The sequence below is a fragment of the Zingiber officinale genome, chromosome 7A (genome assembly GCF_018446385.1).
Source record: "Zingiber officinale cultivar Zhangliang chromosome 7A, Zo_v1.1, whole genome shotgun sequence".
Classification (NCBI taxonomy): domain Eukaryota; kingdom Viridiplantae; phylum Streptophyta; class Magnoliopsida; order Zingiberales; family Zingiberaceae; genus Zingiber; species Zingiber officinale.
The window spans coordinates 118544533-118567004 of NC_055998.1; the positions used below are offsets into that span (position 1 = coordinate 118544533).

The following is a 22472-nucleotide window of genomic DNA, read 5'->3' on the forward strand; positions in this document are numbered from 1 at the left end:
ACAACCCCAGACGTGTAAGTGCCTAATGCTAGGCTTCTTACCCGCCCACATCTCGAATGGGGTTTTAGTTACTGCATTACTAGGTACTCTATTGAGTAGGTAAACTGCAGTCTTGAGTGCTTCACCCCATAAGGACTATGGTAGAGAAGTGAAAGTCATCATATTTCTTACCATGTCTTTTAGGGTTCGATTGCGACGCTAAGCTACACCATTCTGACTGGGTGTACCACGCATGGTATATTGAGGCACAATCTCACACTCAGCAAGGTAGTTCGCAAAAAGTCCTGGACGTTGTTAACCTGATCCATCATATCGACCGTAATATTCACCTCCACGGTTGGATCGGACAACTTTAATTTTCTTACCTAGTTGAAGTTCAACTTCAGCTTTGAAAATTTTGAGCATATCCAAATATTGCGATTTCTTATGAATAAGGTACAGATAGACAAATCTGGAATAGTCATCTATGAAGCTAATAAAATATGTGTGTCCATTCCAAGATGCCTTAGGGAATGGTCCACAAATATCTGTATGTATTAGCTTCAAAACATCACTACAACGGCTAGCCCCCTTATTCCTTTTGTTAGTAGTATTCCTCTTGATACACTCTATGCAAACATCAAAGTCTGACATGTCAAGAGAATCGAGAATTCCATGTGACATTAACATTTCTAGGCGTTGTTTGGATATATGTCCTAAACACTTATGCCACAATATGAAAGAATTTTCGTCAGTCAATTTACGTTTCGTACCTATACTATGCATTATTATCTTGTCAACTGTAGGAGTAAATATGTTCAATTTATAAAGCTTATCAACCAAAGAATCATTGTCAGCCAACACTAAATTAAAGAAAATACTGAAAATTTCATTTCTAAATGAACAAGAATAACTTGATTTGTCCAAACAAGAAATTGAAATTAAATTCCGTCAAAAAGACGGTACAATAAATGTATTTTCTAAATTCAGAAAAATATTGGTTTCTAAACAAAGCCTAAAAACACCAATCGACTCAACTTTAACCTTCTTTCCATTTCCTGTATAGATGTATATTTCACCATCAAACGGAAGTCGGCTCCTGAGACAACCTCGCATAGTGATACTTATGTGAGTAGTAGCACAGACATCTATCCACCAAGTGTCAGTAGGTACTATAGCTAAATTAACTTCTGAACTAACAAAATTTTAAAAACTCTCACAATCTGCAGTCTGCTTTCCTTTTCCTTTATTGATCCTCTTTCTCTTCTTGCTTGAACCTTGAGATATAGATGCTAGGTGAGCACTTTCAGGGGTCTCAAGACTCAGTCTCTCCCTTATGTTTCTTTTTCTAGTAAACCACATGGTTATCAACTTCGTAAGAAGTGTGGTAGTGTCGACCTTTTCATTTGAGGTGAATTGGTTTGTCAATTGGTCTAGAAAACTCCTAGCATTTCCTCTCTCTGTTATTGAGCCCTTTATTAGTGCAGGTATGGAAAGCTTCATGATACTTAAACATATGCGATTTGATTTCCCCCACAGCTGAAATTCAACCCTTTGCTCTATAGTGCTAGCACTGGTCAGAGGTGCGGGACGATCATTCCTTAATGCATAGTCTAAGTCCATGCAACATAAGACTACGGTAACGTATTCTTTCCATTCAGTAAAATTCGAACCAGTTAGTGTTGAGATGTTATTAATGTTGGCAGCTATAGATTGCAATGAAATTAAAGAGAGAAATTTATTTAAGCTCACGATTCAACTAAAGCCAAGAACATATAAGTAATATAAAATTATGCAAAAAAAAATAATTTAAATGCATATAAATGGACTCTTTATGAGATACCAAGTACAACATAATGTGTCTTCCTTTGGGCCGACACATTATTTATTACCGATACTCTCTAATATAACTCAAACTTTAATTGATCACACAATATGTCTTCCTTTGGGCTGACCCATTGTGCGCATAATATGATACTTTATATGAGTTATATTTTAGTCCATAGCTCACAATAACCTTAATCAACCACATAATATGTCTTTCTTTGGGCCAACATATTTTGTGCATGATTTGAACAAAATAATATTTTGTTCCATAGTTGTAAGATACCTTACGCATATATCTGGCATAAAAGTAGCCTTCCTTTGGGTCGATTACTTTTAGTATAGATATACGTTTACTAACACAAAATGTACTAAACCTACCTAAGGTGTCTTCCTTTGGACTGACTCAATAGTTCAACTTAGTAGCACGTTGTGTAGATAAACCTAAGAAAATACTAGGAACTTAGTTCGAACAGAAATTACTTAATCAGCCTCAACAACATAAAATTAGGCTTATTAATCAATTGATAACTTATGATACTTAATTGGTATAATTCAATCAATTATCCTAATCGATCCGAAAGCCTATTATATATATGTCTATATGATTATATATATTACTCTCCAGAAATTTAAACTTTCTTTAAGTTCTATAAATTAAATAGTATTATTGAATACTTAATTAATTAATTCTCTGTTCACGTTGAAACAGTGTTTTAAAAAATATATATATATATATATATATATATTATATTCTTTACGCATGAAACAGTACCATAGTATTTAAAAAAATTTGGTACTGATTCATTTTTTTTTTTTGAAACACTGTTTTGTTGAAACCGTTTTTTTTATTAACAGCAAAGTTAATCAAATCGATTAAAAAAAATTAACTGAAACAGTAGATAATCAATCGATTAAAAGTAATTCCAATCGATTGATAATTAACATAATTAACATAGTCATTAGTTTAAGATAGTTAATTGATTAAAATTTTTAATCATTTTTTTCAAAAATTTAGACTCGACAATTGATTATTCGAGTAAAATAATCGATTAAATCATCACAATTTTACATAAAATTAAGTTAAACCGTGACGATTTTCATCATTTTCCATATTCTTCACAAAAATATGAAAAACTCGAAAAATAAGTCTATCATAGTTTTCTCTTATATGATTTTCAACGATTAAAAATTTATATTAACTAGGAAAGACTTAATCTAGTATAACAATCACAAATCGACAAAAACCTAAACTTTATTGCCAACGAAAACGACGAAACAGAAACTTGGCTCTGATATCAATTGATAGTTCTCATAAAACCTAAGCCGCATGAATTTTAGACAATTAAAATAAGAATTCGAATAGAAAAAATAAGAATATATGAGCATAGATCTTCGTTTCATCGAGAACATGACATAAGAAAGTAAATACTGTAATTACAAAGAATCTGAATGCAGCGGAATTGTCATTGTAGTTCGAGTAGAGCTCGCCGATCCAATAATCTTGCAAAAGAAGAAGAAGGAGGAGGAGGTTGGCATTCTAGAGGAGTTAGGGTTGACCGTGCCAAATCCTCTTCGTCAATAGGGAACGAAGAGACGTCTTAAAAAGATACTCTAATCCTCTGGAGATCAACCTATTATATAGTGCACATTTATTATCAACACATAGATAATTATAGATACGTGACTAAATGTTCTATACATACATGGTCTACATCCAATAACCGAACTCAATAAGTATAAGTTAGATCATTTTAAAGGGTTCAGATCGTATTCATATATATAATTTACAAATAAACTTATCTAATAAGTATAATTATATCTAACATTTAAGGCTACGTTTGGTAGCTTGTAATCTATCTTGTAATGTAATCCAGATTACATTACAAAGTCGATTATTTTGTTTGGTTTGATTTAAAACTTGTAATGTAATGTAATCTGGATTACAAAAGGTAGTGAAGATTTGTAATCTGGATTACAAAGCAAATGCTATGTAATCCGATTACATTACGAGGTCATTGTTTCACCAAAGTTTAAATGCCGAATATACCCCTAGTCTGTTGTCGACCGCCGCCCGCCACCGGTCGCCGACCTTCGTCGTCGGCCGCCGCCACCGGTCGTCGCCGACCGCCACCGCCGCTGCCAATTACCGGTCGTCGATCGCCATCCGCCTCCGCCACCGTTGCCCGCTGGTCGTCGCCCGCCTGCCGTCGTCCATCGCTGCCGATTGGCGAAGACGGTGGCCTGCTGCGGCGACCGACGGTGGCAGTGGTAGCTGGTTGCCGATGGCTGCCGCAAACTCCGGCAGAGGTGTGGCGACCGCCGATAGAAGTCACAGGATATTTTTGTCATTTTATAATAATATGAATTACATTCCTTATAAAAAATAATAGACACCCAACAAAAGAATGTAATCACCTTTGTAATCAAAGATTACATACATTACATTACCAAACATAGTAATGTAATCAAGATTACATTACATTACAAATTTAATTACATTACAAGCTAGATTATATTACACCCAACAGCCTTAGTTCCTTGAATATGTTATAGTTATCTTCATCGCCTTAAGCAATATTCGGTGATTTTTAAAATGCCACAAGAGGGAACTGCTTAGAGTGAAAGAAGAGCTTTGTTGGCCATCCAGGGTTACATGTATGATCCGTAGGATTGAATTGATTTGCTTTCTGATGTGGTCTAAATTGAATATCTATTTTTCTAATTTGAGTTTAAAAAAGGTCAATTTAATCTAAAAAAAGTTAATGAAGATTTTCCAATTTGAATTTTATCTTTTGACTGATTCAACGTGAAAGCCAAGGATTTGACCCTTTAAATTATCCATTTTAATTATCAATTGCAATTCTCTATTTCTCTTAACTTGTTCCAAGAAAGAGATGAAGAAATGGACACCTTTAAACAATTGAAGGTGACTTCATTAATGGCGAGCCCATTAAGTATGCATGAGCAATATTCAAGTTTGCTTGACTTTGACTCAGATAAAGGTAATAGAACCTTCTCTCCTATCACATACGCATACATAAAAAATATTAAGAATCGGCATCTATCTAATTCAGTCTTTTTTTTGTTAAGATATTAAGATAAATCATTAAAAGGGTATTCTTTTATGAGTTTTTTTTTTTTTTTTTTTATCGAAATAGCATTTGTTTTCCCTAAATTGCCACTTGACCCATTAAATTATTAATAGCATTTCTTCTAACTTGTTCCAACAAAGAGATAAAGGAAATATACACCTTTGAACAATGGAAGGTGACTCCATTAAATATGCAAGAGCAGTAGATAAGTTTGCTTGACTTTGACGCAGATAAAGGTGAAGGTGACCTTGTCTCGTATCATATAAGCATATATAAAAATCTTAAGAATTTGCATCTATTTGATTCAATCTTCTTTTTTTTGTTAAGATATTAAGAGAAAACACTAAAAGAGTATTCTTTAAAAAAAAGTGTTTTTTAATCAGAATAGCATTTGTTTTCCCTAAATTGTCCTCATGTCATTGTCCACATATTGTCCTCCTTAGCTGACCCTTTTCTCTATTTGCTAGACCTCACAACCACTACTTATCTAATGGTATCTCCAATGCAAGGTTTATGAGATATTTATAAAATCTAAAAAGTTGAATAAAAAACCTTGAACCATTGTAAAGGTGAGGTTTGAGGTTTATAATTTAGAGCAGTAGTGAAAATACAAACCTACTTTTTTTATCTTGAATTTAATGCAATATACATGAAGCCATGCAACTCATACTATGAATGTGATCATAAAAAAACTCATTTAGAACTTTAATCATTGGAGATATTTTAATAAGCTTTTATATTATTGATGTGACATATTGGAATAATGAAAAAAAAGCTCATTTAGAGCTATAATCATTGGAAATGCCCTAAGCTTGTGATCGCCCCCTCCCTATCTCATAGCATAGCCGAGCTAATAGTCATTTGATAGATTTATAGAATAGAGCAAGCGTCTAGATGAAATTGGTAAAAAAATATCCTTCTATATGGGGGCCTGTTAAGTACCTCATTTATTATCTTTTAATGGCGTGAAGTAGTCATGAGAGGCCACCAAGATGATGAATTTTACTTTTTGCATCATTGTGATCATCCCCTCCCTCCTTTATGAATTTTAGGTCAAGCAAGAAGAAATAAGAATAAATTGTGAAGCAGTTTCACTTGCGTCCGAGTAAATCAGGCAAATCGAAATGATAACAAGAGTAATTTGGGACTTCACATAATGTTTAAAAATTGAATGTCCATTTTCCTATTTTTAAAAGAAAATTTGTATTAATAAAATAAATTGACTTGTTGATCGATCAGTCGTCGCAGTAGGTGACCATTGATTGTGAAAATGACAACACTGTCTAACTGGACTTGGACTATCACGAATCAAAGTCATCTAATTTTTCAATCGAAACCAAGCACATTGATCACTTTCACACGGTCAAGACAACTTATATATATGCGAACTAAGGATTGCATTCCCTCCAACTCACATCTTCTTCCCCTCTTTACTAGAGAGAGAATCAACTTACGAATGACTCTTAATTGGGATTTCATGGTGATTTCTAATTCCTCAAAGCATGCTATAGTTATCTTTGTCGCTTTACTACTGTCGAGCACTAGAGCAAACTGTGACGATTCTCTACATGCCATCAAGGGGAGCAACTGCTTGGAGAGTGAAAGAAGAGCTTTATTTGCCATCAAGAGTGACATGTATGATCCTGGCGAGTGGTTGTCTTCATGGACCGGCTATGATTGCTGCAAGTGGAGAGGAGTTGCTTGCGACAATGTTACTGGTTTTGTCACTAGTCTTGACCTTCACTATCCCTATGAATATAATCCATGGGTGGAGATTAGTAGCAACCCCTATGGATATTATCTTTGGGCGGAGATTGATTTCTATCCCTATGATTATAATCCATGGGTAGTGGAGCGTATTGGTGCGAGCAAGGTAAATCCTTCTCTGTTTGAACTGAAGCATTTGAGATACTTGGATTTGAGCTTTAATAACTTCTCATATGCGCATGTACCTGACATGATTGCCTCACTTGTGCACTTGGAATAACTTAACCTCTCCAATGCCTTTTTTTATGGATTAATTCCTCCTGTATTAGGGAATCTTTCCCACATACAACACCTTGACCTTGGAAATTATTATACATATCCAAGTACTCTATTCTCAAACAACTTGAGTTGGCTCTCCAACTTAAATTCTCTACAATATCTCGACATGAGTTGTGTCAACCTCTCTAAAGCAACCAATTGGCTCCACCAAATTAATTTGATTCCTACTCTACAAGTGTTGCTTTTGGAGGGTGCAAGTCTCCCGCGTGTCTCACCTTCCTTACCCACATTTAATCTCACATCCCTCACCATGCTCGATCTCAGTGGGTATGAATGGAACATCAGCGCTTCCATGTTGAGGTGGTTGTCTAATGCCAGTAATCTTGAACGCCTCGATATATCTGGATGCTGGAGGGTGTTTGATGCCGAGGCACTTTCAGTTGCTTTGGGATCTCTACATAATTTGAGGAAGCTAGTTTTGGTCGAAACTCAAATAGCAGGGCAATTTTCTACAATTCTGAAGAATGTTAGCAGAATGTTGCAATATTTAGATTTGCGATGGAATTTCTTATTATCTGGAGAAATTTCAACAATTTTGTCGATCCTTCCGCGCCGACTGGAGTTCTTAGCTTTAGACAGTAATAACATCTATGGGAGAATCCCAGAGATGTTAGGGAATTACACAAGCTTGAGACACTTGAGTATGTCCTACACTCGAATAACTGGAGATATTCCAAGAACAATAGGGAAACTTATCCATTTGGAGTATCTTGATTTGTCTAGAAATGATATAACAGGAGAGATGCCATTGAACATAGGAAACCTTACAAACTTGGAAGCTCTATATTTGATCGAAACCAACATCACAGGATCGATACCAGAGTCTCTTGGTAATGTTATTTCCTTGAAGTATTTGGGTTTGTTTGGAAATAAGATTACTGGAGAAATACCAAAAACTTTGGGGAGTCTTCAAAATATGCTAATATTAGATTTACAAGGCAACTTTCTCACTGGGCAAATACCAACAACGATTGGTAGAATTTCCAACCTACGTTATTTGGATATATCAAAGAACCACTTAACTGGAGAAATACCAACAACGATTGGCAGAATTTTCAACCTACGTTATTTGGATGTATCAAAGAACCACTTAACTGGAGAAATACCAACAACTATTGGTAGAATTTCCAACTTGTGGTATTTGGATGTATCAGAGAATAACTTAATTGGAGAAATACCAAAGACTTTTGGCCGCCTATGCAACCTATGGATGCTAGATCTGTCATTAAACAATATCATCGGAGAGTTAGCAGATCTACTTGATGGCTTATCTAATTGTCCACAAGGAGCAGCGTTATCATCCTTAAGCATTGCCGACAATAATATGAGTGGAAGTATTCCATCCAACCTTGGACTGTTAGCTCACTTACAGGAACTGGACCTCTCCTCAAATTCTCTACAAGGTAACATGACTGAAGCTCACTTTTCTCAACTTACAAGCTTGTCGTATTTGAATATATCTTTTAACTCTTTGAATGTGATTCTACCAAATGATTGGCATCCCCCTTTTCATGCCTATGAAATTGATATGAGTTCTTGTCATTTGGGAGGTACATTTCCTTCATGGATTCAATCCCAAAGGTATTTGAATTCACTGTATCTTTCTGGAGTAGGACTCTCAGGAACAATTCCACTCTGGTTCTCAAACTTCATTCCAAACACTAGGCTTCAATGTCTTGACCTAAGTTCAAATAATTTGAGTGGTCTAATACCTTCTACTCTTTCTCCATTTACTGATCTTTCAAATAACTCATTTGAAGGGTCAATTCCAAAGAACATAACGATTACAGACTCCGCTCAAATTTTAGTGTTGTCTAATAACCATATAAATGGTAGTTTTCCACCCTTCTTGTGTAATTTAACTTCCATATTTTTCATTGATTTGTCTAACAATCACTTATCTGGTACATTCCCACATTGTCAAAACTCATTTCCTCATGCATTAGAGTATCTACATTTGAACAATAATAGTATCTCTGGACAATTTCCTTCTTTCCTAAAAAAATGTAAATTGTTAATCACTCTTGATCTCGGTGAAAATAAATTGTCGGGCAAAATACCAACATGGGTTGGATATCTCACTTCTTTACAAATTTTGCGTTTGAGTTCAAACTCTTTCACCGGTGTCATCCCAATAAATATAGGATACCTCGCTTCTCTTAAGGTCTTGGATCTTTCTTTCAATAAATTATTTGGTAAAATACCTTCATCTGTAGGACATTTCAGGGCTATGTTTCAAGATTATACCAATTCTAACCCATGCCATGATAATAATCTTCAATGTGCAATGGCACCTATGGGCTCTTATAGACCAAAGGATAAGATCCTAATAACTGCCAAAGGATCAACCTATGAATACATTAGAATTCTCTCCCTCGTGACCAGCATAGACCTATCGCATAATAATCTTTCTGGTGAAATCCCAAACGAGCTAATGATGCTTCGTGATTTGCACTTCCTGAGCTTGTCCAACAATTACTTGACTGGTACAATTCCTGAAAACATTGCCGTTTTGACAGAGTTATTTTCTCTTGACTTGTCAATGAACAATCTCACTGGCACAATTCCCTCCAACTTATCTGCTCTAAACTTTCTCAGTCACTTGAATCTCTCTTTCAATAACTTGTCCGGAAGAATTCCAACCGGGAATCAATTTTTAACCTTCGATGACCCTGCGATATACGCTGGCAACAAGGACCTTTGTGGTTGGCCACTACCCGAGTGTCCTAGTGATGAAGCCCAGCGAGGTCCACTTCATGCAAAAGATGATGATGATGGTAATGGCAGCAAGCTTGAAAAAGTTCTGGATTATGCCTTCATTGCTATGGGATTTATAATCGGATTTTGGGCATATTGGGGCGCAATGATCATGAAAAAGTCCATCAGAATTGCTCTCTTCCAGATGGCGGACAGGATTTACGACTGGATCTATGTGCAACTCGCAGTGAAGTTTGGAAGGTGAAGACCAAGTGGCAAAGATGAACTTGAAAGCCTTATAATTTGCTGATTGTACTTCCCTATCAAAGAGAAACACTCCAACTTGTATGCTGCTCTACTAGCTAGAATACGAATAATGGTGCTGTGTGAAATAGGAAGTATTTGCAAACTTCTGTTATGTACTTGTAGAACCATTTGGGACATTGTTCCACTTTTCAGTTTACCTGATGATATTTGTATTATATCGACGATCCGACATAGATGCAATCAGGTTTATGAAAAATTGTTACATGACAGCAGATGAAGAAAACAACTGCATGCAAGAAATAAATGAGTGCTAAAACGTGGATTAATTTTTGTCTGTTTGAATCCTAGCAATAAATACTGATATGGGTAATCAGAAGCTAAACGAGCTGTAAATTTCATGTGATTTTATCACCTCCATCGTATGTCATGATTCTGAAAAGGCTACGGATTCGCCCCTGATTTATGGTGCAACAATAAGGTCCCCCAAATAATTAACTAAGCATCTTAGATTTTAATTCTAACTACGATGCACTGTACAAATATTACTCTAGTGGAACGACAAACTAACTAAAAGATGTTTATTGTTTGGATGGGCCTTCACGAGTGTTTCCGAAATTATCCGGTGGCTTTTGGGAAATTTCAGGATTAATATCTGAATTTAAAAAAAAAAAAAAAATATGAATTCTGTTAATTAAAATTATTTCTGTGACTAGGCAGGCAACTCACTAATTTTGGTGAGGCAAAAGTTGTTCATCTTTGTGAATTCAAAAATAATATAGAATGCAAATTTTATAGACTCCCTTCGTGAATTCAAATATGTTTAACTATATTTAGCTAATTAAACTAATAATCTTAAATAATTTAGATTTGATTTCATGAAATCTCTAGATAATGTTTGTAATATATCTCAATTACGCAATTAGATTTATTAACGTTATTGATCGATAAAATAAAATGTCACATGGACATTTTTGATAATTCATCATGATTAATGGGTCACAAACCCAATAGAATAAAATCCATAACCAATTAATTTGTAATTACTTATTAATTTTCGTGTAATGGGTGTTCATTCTTTATCCAAAAGTATTAAAAATCACCTCATAAATATATATAAAAAATCTCTTTTAATATTGTTATATGATATGGTGCATTTTCGTGGGGTCGGTAAGATGAAGTGGCTAGAAGTCAAAACTACGAAAGGGTCAGAAGTCATGCTGACGTGGAGGTCAGAAGTCCAGCCCCCGTGACTGGTCAGAAATTATGCCAGCGTGGAGGTCAGAAGTCTAACCCTCGTGGCTGGTCAGAAATCATGTCAACGTGGAGGTCAGAAGTCCAGCCCCCATGGCTGGTCAGAAATCATGTCAGCGTGGAGGTCAGAAGTCTAGCCCCCGTTGCTGGTCAGAAGTCAAGTTACATGGAGGTCAAGAGTCAAGCTCACGTGGCTATGGTCAAAGTCTCAGTTGACGGGGTAGTCAAAGGATAGAATTGCGAGTTGGGCCAGACCTGGCCTCACTAGAAATTAGGAACGGGACTGACCCACAGGGCCGAATGCAACTGCGAACTGGGCCCACGGGTCAGGTATGACTCAGGGGCAAGCCCACGGGCTAGATAGAGGCGCAGAAGGAAAGACCACTGATGAAACGATGCGGGTCGGGAAACAGACCCAGCGTGCAGGTCAGGACGTACATGTCATGGGTAATAGCAGACAAATGCGAGTCGGGAAACAGACCCAGCGTGCAGGTCGGGACGTGCAGGCCATGGGTAATAGCAGACAGATGCAGGTAGGGAGACAGACCCAGCGTGCAGGTCGGGACGTACATGTCATGAGTAATAGCAGACAGATGCGGGTCGGGAGACAGACCCAGCGTGCAGGTCAGGACGTGCATGCCATGGGTAATAGCAGACAGATGCGAGTCGGGAGACAGACCCAGCGTGCAGGTCGGGACGTACATGCCATGGGTAATAACAGACAGATGCGGGTCGGGAGACAGACCCAGCGTGCAGGTCGGGACGTGCAGGCCATGGATAGCAGCAGACAGATGCGGGTCGGGAGACAGACCCCAGCGTATAGGTCAGGACGTACATGGGTCAGGAGACAGACCCAACGTACATGTCGGGACATACATGCCATGGGTAATAGCAGATAGATGCGGGTCGGGAGACAGACCTAGCGTGCAGGTCGGGACGTACATGCCATGGGTAATAGCAGACAGATGCGGGTCGGGAGACAGACCCAACGTGCAGGTCGGGACGTGCAGGCCATGGATAACAGCAGACAGATGCGGGTCGGGAGACAGACCCAGCGTGCAGGTCAGGACGTACATGCTATGGGTAATAGCAGACAGATGCGGGTCGGGAGACAGACCCAGCGTGCAGGTCGGGACATACATGCCATGGGTAATAGCAGACAAATGCGGGTCGGGAGACAGACCCAGCGTGTAGGTCGGGGCGTACATGCCATGGATAACGGCATACAGACACGGGTCAGAAAATAGAGCGCAGAATACAAACTCAAGGTCTAAGCACTACAGGACAAGCGAGCAAGCTAGGGAAGGGTAACCGCTTTGCAGGGAATAATCATCACATGTCAGGGAATATTCTAACGGTTTGAGACTCATTCACCTCTTGATTCCTCCGCCAGCCTATGGGAGGAGGCCACGCGTCGACCACCGCCAGACAAAGCCTGACACCCGACATTCCTTGACATCCGCCAGGCCCCAGAAACATCCGTTGCAGTATAAAAAGGGATGCTTTGTCCCTTACGCAGGTACGCTCACTCGTCATTTCTCACTAGTCTTTACTTTTTGTCCTTTCTCTGTGTTTTCTGGGGAAAAGGTACCTGACTTGAGCGTCGGAGGGCCTGACCCAGGGACTTTTTCCCTGATTTTTTGTCTCTAACGACTCGTGGGTTCGTCTGAGTGTGCGCAGAGCCGTATCGTCATCACCCTTGTCACCTTCCCTCATCATCCGCCCGTGCCAGCCTTTCCAAGGGTGCCAGGAGGATCAAGCTCCTCGGTGACTTTTCGTCAACCTCCAGCACACCGAGGCCCGCCTTCATCCGACTCAGCTTCCATACGGGATCAAATTTGGCGCCGTCTGTGGGAACACAACAACCTGATCTGAAACGTGAAGATGGAGGAGTCCGGCCGTATCAACGTCACCATGACCGCTGGAGAATATGAACTTTTCAAGGAGGCCAAAAGGCGAGCGGCATCCGAGAGACAAGCGACTGTCTCACGGCCACGACAAGCTCCTATTGAAGCTTCCAAGGAGCCCCTCCCTGTTTCAGATCGGGGCTCTAAGAGAAAGCAGCCTGAGGGGTTCCCTCAGGTTCCTCATCGCGAGCCAGGCGTGGGGTATTATCAGTCGGAGCCCTATGGCCTCAGCTTTAAGAGATAACAGCCTCAAGCTTCCATGGCTGAGAGTTCCTTGCCCCTAGACTCAAAGAAAGGAAAGGCTCTCGCCATACCCGAACTATTCCCGAAAGATCCCGACGAGAAAGTGTCATTCTTGGCCAGGATTTTGAATGAGAGATTGCCTAAGGGCTACAGGGCCCCGTCGATCGGAGAGTATGATGGGAGCAAAGACCCGAAAGAGCATTTACGTAAATTTAAGAATGCTGCCCTGTTGCACCAGTACAGTGATGCTATTAAGTGTCAAGTTTTCTTAAACACTCTAGTTGGCTCTGCATTAAAGTAGTTTGATGGGCTACCTCAAGGATCCATCACCTGTTTCCTGGATTTCAAGACGGCCTTCCTTCGTCGTTTTGCCAGCAGCAAAAAATATCAAAAGATGGATCACTGTCTTTTTGCTCTTAAGCAAGGGCCGACCGAGCCCTTAAGAAGTTATATCAACCGTTTCAATCAAGTGGCTCAGGATGTACCCACTGCCACTTCAGAAATTCTGATGAGCGCCTTCTCTCATGGATTAGGAGAAGGAGAATTCTTCAGAGATCTCATCAAAAATCCCGCTCGGAACTTTGATGAGATGGTTGAGAAAGCTGCCTGCTATATCAAAGTAGATGAAGCACAAGCAGCTCGGAGGAAAGCCGAAAGACCACCTCCTTCCACCAACAAGCCAGAAAGAAGAGTACCTCAACCACCTCCTCAACCTCTGCCTCGAGCTAGGGAGGCCAGACCTGCTTTTCATCCCGGGATGGAGATCAGACCAGCTCCCCGAGTCGCAGCTGTGCATGCCCCCCGACCTGGACCCTGGAACACTCGGTACTGCACCTATCATCGGTCTCGCACTCATGATACTAATCACTCGGGATTCCAAGCAGGCTGCTGAGGCGGGCTTACCACCGCCAGAACTGGCCCCTCAAGTGCTCAAGATGATGGAAGAGCAACGAGTCACGGTTGGACAGGCCGGGCAACCTCGCCCTGACCTAGCAGGACCCAGTACTCATCCATCTAGTCGTGGGAAAGAGCCAGAAGGAGCGTGGGAAGCCGAGAATAGGGGCAACGCCGCTGTCCGAGAGATTGGTATGATCTCTGGAGGGCCAACTGATGGAGATTCAGGAAGGGCGCGTAAATCTCATGTGCGTCGCCTGGAGGTTCACACTGTTGGATGCAATCAAGAGCAAGTTGCTGGCCCCGTTATAAGCTTTGGGCCGGTGGACCTGGAAGGTCTGGAGCTGTCTCATGATGATGCCCTGATCATCAAGGCTATCATCGCCAATAGCCGAGTTGCTCGGGTTTTCGTTGACACCGGGAGTTCGGTCAATATTTTGTTTAGAACTGCATTCGAAGAGATGCAGATTGATGCAGCTGAGCTACATCCTGTGGCTACGTCTCTGTATGGCTTTACAGGCAATGAGGTGAAGCCAATGGGTCAGATTAAGCTCGCTATATCTTTAGGCACCGAGCCGCTGGTGCGCACACGGAGGAGCACTTTTATAGTAGTAGACTCCCCCTTCTCTTATAATGTTATTTTGGGAAGGCCCGCTTTGCACGAATTTAGGGCCGCTGTCTCCACCTTTCATAAAAAAATCAAATTCCCCGTGGGCGAGCAGGTCGGGGAAGCCAGGGGGGAGCAGAGGGTCTCTCGCTGGTGTTACATTGATATGGTCTGAGTGGAGGCTCGGAAAAATCAAAGGATGCAAGATGGGGGCGTTCATGCTGTCCAAGAAGAGCCTCTGCCTATGGCTGAAGAACCCATCCCCTGGGAGGAGGTGCAATTATATGCTGACCGCCCGAAAAGTTTAACTCGCTTGGCGAGTGATCTACCTCCTCTTCTCAAGGAAGAGTTCGTTCAATGCTTGATCCGTAACCGGGATGTCTTCGCCTGGTCTACAGAGGAGTTACCCGGGGTCAAGCCGGAAGTAGCCAAACATAAGCTGCATTTATTGCCAGACTCCCGACCCGTCAAGAAAAAGCAAAGAAACTTCTCAGCCGACCAGAACAAGATAATCCGAGTGGAGGTGGATCAGCTCAGGAAGGTGGGTCATGTTCGAGAGGTGCAATTCCCATCATAGCTCTCCAATGTGGTCTTAGTGAAGAAGCCCAACAATAAGTGGAGAGTATGCATAGATTTCTGAGACCTCAACCGAGCTAGTCCCAAGGATTGCTATCCCCTATCCCGGATCGATCAGATGGTGGATTCCACTGCCGGCTACGAGAGGATTTGCATGCTGGACGCATACCAGGGGTATCATCAGATACCTTTAGCAGTGGAGGATCAAGAAAAGGTTAGTTTCATTACAGCTGATGGTACCTTCTGCTATTCTGTTATGCCCTTCGATCTCAGGAATGCAGGAGCGACATACCAAAGAATGATGGATAAAATATTCCGGGAGCAGATCAGGCGTAACGTGGAGGTTTATGTAGATGATATACTCATAAAATCCCCGTTAGCCGTGAACCTGATCAAAGACGTAGAAGAAACCTGCAAAACTCTCCGACAGTATGGGTTGAAGCTGAACCCCTTGAAATGCTTGTTTGGGGCTAAGGGAGGAAAATTCTTGGGTTACTTGGTGACTGAGCAGGGAATAGAAGCTAATCCAGAGAAAGTTCGGTCATGGCATGATATGCAGGTTCCCCAGAACTTGAAGGAAACCCAGAAGCTGGTCGGCAGAATAACAGCTCTGTCAAGATTCATTTCCAAATCGGCAGACCAAGCTGCTCCTTTCTTCAAGGTGCTTAGGAAGGTCTCCAAGTTCCAATGGGATGAAGAATGCACTCGAGCTTTTGAGGAGCTGAAGAAGTATTTGGAGACTCTACCATCTTTATTCAAGCCAGTCGCTGGAGAACCCTTATGGGTCTACTTATCTGCCACCCCCAAGGCCGTGGGGGCTGTGCTCATTAAAGAACATGACAATGTACAATGGTCCGTGTATTTCTTCAATCATCTATTAAAAGGGGTCGAGTCCCGATACACGGCCCTCGAGAAGTTGGTTTATGGATTGGTCCTTATAACTCGACGGTTAAGACCTTACTTCTTATCGCATCCTATCATAGTCCTGACTAACATCACCATGGGAAGAGCCCTAACTAATGTAGAAGTTGCGGGTTGGCTTATTAAGCGGGCAACAGAGTTAGGCGAATACGACATACAATACCAGCCGTGCACAGCAATTAAAGCACAAGCCTTGGCAGATTTCCTAACGAAAATTCATCAGACCAGCTCTGAAGAAACATGGAAGGTCTATGTAGATGGATCGACAACTCACCAAAGAAGCGGGGTCGGGATCTTGTTGATATCTCCCCAAGGGGATATACTCCAACTGGCTGTACGATTGAATTTCCGAGCTACCAACAATGAGGCAGAATATGAGGCTTTGCTGGCAGGGATGCAAGCAGCCCGGCACGTAGGAGCAGCCCGGGTAATCATTTATTCAGATTCTCAACTGGTAACTCAGCAAGTGGCCGACAATTTTATGATTAATTGTGATAAATTACAAGTATACCGGGAAGCTTATGAGAAGATGAAGGAGGAATTTTCAAAAGTCACAGTAACCAAGATCCCCAGGGCGGAGAATGAGAAGGCAGATAAGCTAGCAAAGATGGCCAGTTCCTTAACCACTTGGGTGTTAGACCGGTCAACGACACAAACCTTTCTTATAGCTCAAATAGATCTGCAAAATAATAGGGAAGCAACTATTGATTGGAGGGTGCCCATGATCAGCTATCTTAAGCAAAGTATCCTACCGGCTGACCTAGAAGAATCACGGCTGGTCAGGAAGCAGGCCCACGCTTATGTCATGATCGGGGATCAGCCCTACAAGAGGTCCTTCTCTGGACCCTTACTCAAGTGCTTGGGTATGGAGGAGGCTGACCAGGCTTTGCGGGAAATACATCTGGGGTGCTGTGTTAGCCAGGCGGTCGGACATTAGCTCGCAAGGTGCTCCTGGCCGGGTACTTCTGGCCTACTCTACAGAAGGACGCCCAAAAGCTGGTGGATACCTGCCTGTCCGACCAAAAACATCAGAATTTGACACACCGACCAACAGCTCTGCTAAGAACATCTATAGTCTCATGTTCCTTTGATCAATGGGGCATGGACATAGTGGGACCTTTTCCGATGGCTCCGGGTCAGAGGCGCTTCTTATTGGTGACAGTAGACTATTTCTCTAAGTGGGTGGAAGCAGAGGCCCTGGCCAGGATCACTGAGGATGTCGTCATCCAATTTTTATGGAAGAACATTCTTTGCAGATTTGGTATTCCGCACAAGTTGGTGTCAGACAACGGAAGGCAATTTCAAGGGCAAAAAATTCAGGCCTGGTGTAAGGGATTTGACATAACACAAGCTTTCACTTCGGTGGCTTACCGACAAAGCAATGGACAGACCGAGGTAGTCAATCGAGAAATAGTATGAGGTCTGAAGGTTAAGCTGGATCATGTGGGGGGCAACTGGGTGGAAGAGCTACATAGCATCCTATGGGCTTATCGTACAACGCCCCGAGAGAGTACAGGTCTGACATCATTTCATCTAGTTTATGGGAACGAGGCGATGGTACCCATAGAGATTGGAGTGCCATCGGTCAGGAGGACATTATATGATGAAGGGAATGCAGAGCGACGATTGGCTGAGCTAGATCTTATTAGCGAAATTCGTGACAGGACTGCGGCTCGGCTGGAGGCTTACAGACAAAGAATGAGACAAAATTATAACAGAAGAGTGATTCCTCGATTCTTTGGAAAAGGAGATCTAGTCTGGAAGCAAGTTAAGCCTGTGGGAGACGTTGCCAAATTAGCACCCCAGTGGGATGGACCTTACAAAGTTATCAAGAAATTGTCATCCAGAGCTTATTATTTGCAAGATGGCCAAGGCAAGAAGTTAGACCGACCATGGAGTGCTAATTATCTGCGACCTTATAGAGTCTAAAGGAGCATAGGAAGGAGGATCGGTCGGGCTGGAGCATGTTTGACAGACCTAAGTAATAGGCCGGGACAAGATGTAGACCGAACATGGCAATATGAGAGTATGTTAGAGAAACAATTGTATGTCCCAATATTTCCTCAGACATATTAGGGAGTTCTTTAGAAAAGAAAACCTGACGCAAAGGGATGTACATTAAGAAGTAAAGTTTCACAAGAAATTTATAAGTTACACTGGGTACAGGCGGTAAATTAGGATCATTTGAACGGGGCAAAGACCTCATCTGGGATCTCTTTAAGGATCCGATCAATGTCTAAAAACTCAGCGGGAGGAGCTGATTTTAGGTAGTCCTGTTCATAGAGCTGTCGTAGGGACCCGGCCGCACCATATACAACAGAAGTAGAGAAACACTATCCTGCTTGTGTACAAAACTCTGGGGAACGCAGGTACAGGTCGTGACTTCGTCTGCAGCGATCATCCTCCCCGACCTTATAAATAGTCAGGGTGGTAGATACTCCTTCAGCAGTAGCTCGGGCCTGGGCTAGTTCAGTCCGGGCTGCCAAGAGTTCTGCCTCCTGAGACGTCAATTGGGTCGCCTGAGACTTTAATTTCTGGTCCTGCTCTTGCGCTAAAGCTTCAGCGGCCCGCAGCTTTTGGGTCAGTTGATTGATAGCCCGCTGATGCTCCAAAGATTGTTGGTCCATGTGTTGTTGATGCACAACCTCAGCCAGGCTTCTTTCTTCTTGAAGACCCTCAATCTGGAGATTAGCAAAAGTCAAGGATACTTCCAGATGGTTCTTCCTTTTGGTCAGATCCTTTATTTCGGCTCTCAGGGCATGACTAGCCTGGGCCGGTTATTTAACTGAAACTCTAGTTCAGTCACCTTGTCCTACAACATCTTATTTTGATAATGAATAGTGTGGAAGGAATTATTTATTACCAGGACTCTGCACACGCCTAGGACATACAGGAAATATCTGATAAGAGCGGAAAAGATAACAGTTGGTGCTGGTGCAACCTTAGGTCAAGGTTGACCTGGTTGACCCGACTCGAGGTGACTTGACTCGAGTTGTATTTTGATGTTTGACTTGGGAAGATTGTCGGTGCAACCTTAGGTCGAGGTTGACCTAGTTGAGTTGCATGTTGATGTTTGACACTCGTGAGAGAGTTCTATTCTTGATGTGAGACAAGAATAGATGGTTGGGAGATTATTGGTCTAACCCTAGGTCAAGGATTGACCTGGTTGACCTGAAAAGTCCAAGTATGGAGACTTGGCACTGGGAAAGTCCAAGCAGAGAGCTTGGCACGCGAAAAGTCTAAGTATGGAGACTTGGCACTGGAAAGTCCAAGCAGGGAGCTTGGCACGGGAAAAGTCCAAGCAGGGAGCTTGGCAAGTGGGAAAGTCCTAACTGGGATGTTGGTGTGGAAAGTCCCGATGAGTGAAGCCGGGCGGTGGGAAAGTCCTAACTGGGATGTTAGGCGGTGTGGAAAGTCCGGTGAGTGAAGCGAGGCGGTGAGAAAGTCCTAACTGGGATGTTAGGCGGTGTGAAAACCTAGTGAGTGAAGCTGGGTGAAAGTCACGGTGAGTGAAGCCGGGCAGGGAAAATCCGGATGGATCAAGGGTGATCGGACATCGGTGATGGGAAGTCCAAGTAGGTCATAGGAGTGACCGGATACTTGGTACGGAGAGAAAAGTCTAAGTGGGTCAAAGGTTGACCGGACACTTAGCGGGAGTCCTAGCAGGTCAAGGGAGTGGCCGGATGCTAGCGCAATGTACCAACAGTCAAGATTGACGGATGTTGATTTGGACTTGGTTTGGGCGAAACCATGAGCTGGATCGATCGGTGATCGATCCGGTGATCTGTGAATATTCGATCGGTGCGGTGACCGATCGATGCTATCGATGGCATCTTGTGTGATAGCGATCGATCGGTGACCGATCGAGTCGATCGAAGCGAGCAGAGGCGGATGTTGATTTGGACTTGGTTTGGGCGAAAACCATGAGTTGGATCGATCGGTGATCGATCCGGTGATATCATGAATATTCGATCGGTGCGGTGACCGATCGTGCATATCGATGGCATCTTGTGTGATAACGGTCGATCGGTGACCGATCGAGTCGATCGAAGCCGAGCGGGGCGGGCGCAGAGGGCTGATCGGTCGGGGACCGATCGGCTAGGCTGATCGGTCCCAGACCGATCGAAGTTCCTGATCGATGCGTGGACGGATCAGGCGGCGAAGCTTCTTCACTGATCGGTCCGGACCGATCGAGGTTCTAGCGGCTAGTTTCTTCATTTCTTCTTCACGGTATAAAGGATCGAGGGCATCTTGATGCGAGTACTCTCTTCTTTCTTCTCTTCTTTGAAGATTTGTGGGTGATAAGAGCTGTTTGAGTTCCTTCCAAAGCTTCGTGAGCTTCCCATTGGAGCAATTGCTGTTAGGGTTTTAATTGCTATTTCATCAGGACTCGATCGACGAAAGCAAGATTGGTAGAGTGCTTGTGTATTCTTATTGTATTTCTTGCTTATTCTTTGTACTTGTACTCTGTTTTCTGTTGCAAACAAGTGTAGCGAGGTTTCTCCACCCGAAGGAGTTTTATTAGCGGTTTTCAGGGACTCATCCAAGCGGATTGATTGGGTTAGTCCACATTACGGACACGAGGAGTAGGAGCATCATCTCCGAACCTATCGCCGTGTTAAGGTTTGATATTCTTCCTTCGTTTTTATTTTTCCGTTGCGCTAACGAATTGTAGGAAGAAGCGAGCGATTGGAGGCTATTCACACCCCTCTCTAGCCGTACGAAGCAGTCCTAACAAGTGGTATCAGAGCGAGGTCGCTCTTCGCCGGATTAACACCCGAGGGAGCACAAGCCAGAGATGGATCAACTCGGAGAATACATCACCATTCCACCCTTCTACGATCGCGACGACTTCACGTATTGGAAGGTAAGGATGAAGTATTTCCTTATGACTAACATTGAAAATTGGACTTGTGTACAATTAGGTTTCTCTCCTCCGATGGATAAAGAAGGAAAACCTCTTGAGAAGAAGAAGTGGACGAAGGAGCAAATCCACCAATCCACAATCAACGACGAGGTAATGAAAATATTTGAATTCTCATTACCTAACGATATATTGTGTAGGATAGATGGATACAACAATGCCAAGGAGTTGTGGAACAACTTGGCTAAGTTCCATGAGGGGAACTCCACTTCAAGCCATGAAGAGGAGGAGAGTTCTTCTTCAAGAATGGAGCAAGAGGAAGAAGCTTCTATCTCCGGAAGGGATGAAGAAGAAAGCATACATCCCACCTCAACCCTAGGTAACTCAAGCGTTTCAATTTCAAATAAATTACACATAATGTGCTTTGAGTGTAGGGAGTATAGACATTACAAGAGTAAATGTTCAAAGAGGGTTAGAAAGACTCCACCGGCACCAAAGGTCAAGGAAGCCGGAGTCCCAACACGCAAGGGCAAGGAGCACGTGGTGTGCTTCCAATGCAAGCGAAGGGGACATTATCGGAGCCAATGTCCGAGAGGGAGGCAATCTCACAAGGACAAGAGATCGAGCACATGTATAGGGGGAGTTAGGGCAAACCCTAAGGTAATCTCTAAGGCACATTCTTGCAATTCTAGTAGGATGCATGCTAGTAGCCTTATTGCTATTGTCAAGAATGATAAGCATGTTAATTATAGAAATCGATACACATGCTTAGGTGCCAAACATGTGAGCCTAGATAAGGATAACACTAGGAAAGCCAACCCTAGAATTAACTCATCTAAGGCTAAGGAAAATCTAGGTAGAAATCCCAAATCATCTAGACATATGCCTAGGAATACCTCAAAGAAAAATGATAAATTAAAGCTTGAGGTATTAGAGAAAGAAAATCAAGTCTTGAGGTCAAGACTTGACTCTCTAGAAAAGGCTCTTGGGGATTTGACTCTAGGGTTTAAGGGTCAAAAACCAATGTCCAAGGACAAGAAAGGTTTGGGTCACAAACCTAAGTCCCAAGTGGTCAAGCCCACTTATCATAATGTTCCATTCGATTATGGAACAAAATCTAGGGCTAGGAAGACCATCACCAAGGTCAGAGGAGTCACCCCTAGAGTTGATCTTGATGAGTCCCAAATGACCAAGGCTTCAAAGCCTAGGAGGGTCATTAGAAGGGTTGCTAGGGAAGTCATCCCTAGTGAATACTTAGTGAACCCAATGAGCTCCAATAGGTATTGGGTTCCTAGGATTTC

General features: G+C 42.2%; 2 protein-coding genes across 2 annotated transcripts; both read left to right on the forward strand.

Annotated features, from left to right (window-relative positions):
• Positions 1 to 7194: 7194 nt before the first annotated feature.
• On the forward strand, positions 7195 to 9906 carry LOC121999659 (LRR receptor-like serine/threonine-protein kinase SIK1). Its single transcript, XM_042554309.1, has 2 exons — positions 7195 to 8347; positions 9161 to 9906. The coding sequence occupies exons 1-2, from the start codon at positions 7195 to 7197 to the stop codon at positions 9904 to 9906; spliced, it is 1899 nt and encodes a 632-aa protein (XP_042410243.1).
• Positions 9907 to 15009: 5103 nt separating this feature from the next.
• On the forward strand, positions 15010 to 17244 carry LOC121999660. The gene is made up of 4 exons (XM_042554311.1): positions 15010 to 15351; positions 15505 to 15560; positions 15660 to 16047; positions 16147 to 17244. Exons 1-4 carry the CDS (start codon positions 15010 to 15012, stop codon positions 17242 to 17244), a joined length of 1884 nt encoding a protein of 627 aa, XP_042410245.1.
• Positions 17245 to 22472: the final 5228 nt, after the last annotated feature.

Excerpts from the sequence above, each read along its gene's own strand:
- LOC121999659 (XM_042554309.1), top strand. The coding sequence starts at position 7,195 with ATGCTCGATCTCAGTGGGTATGAATGGAACATCAGCGCTTCCATGTTG. Across the intron at positions 8,348-9,160 it reads CTCCTCAAATTCTCTACAAG|GACATTTCAGGGCTATGTTT; the intron begins GTAACATGACTG and ends CTTCATCTGTAG.
- LOC121999660 (XM_042554311.1), top strand. The coding sequence starts at position 15,010 with ATGCAAGATGGGGGCGTTCATGCTGTCCAAGAAGAGCCTCTGCCTATG. Across the intron at positions 15,352-15,504 it reads AGGTGGATCAGCTCAGGAAG|ATGGTGGATTCCACTGCCGG; the intron begins GTGGGTCATGTT and ends CGGATCGATCAG. Across the intron at positions 16,048-16,146 it reads AAGCTGCTCCTTTCTTCAAG|CCAGTCGCTGGAGAACCCTT; the intron begins GTGCTTAGGAAG and ends TCTTTATTCAAG.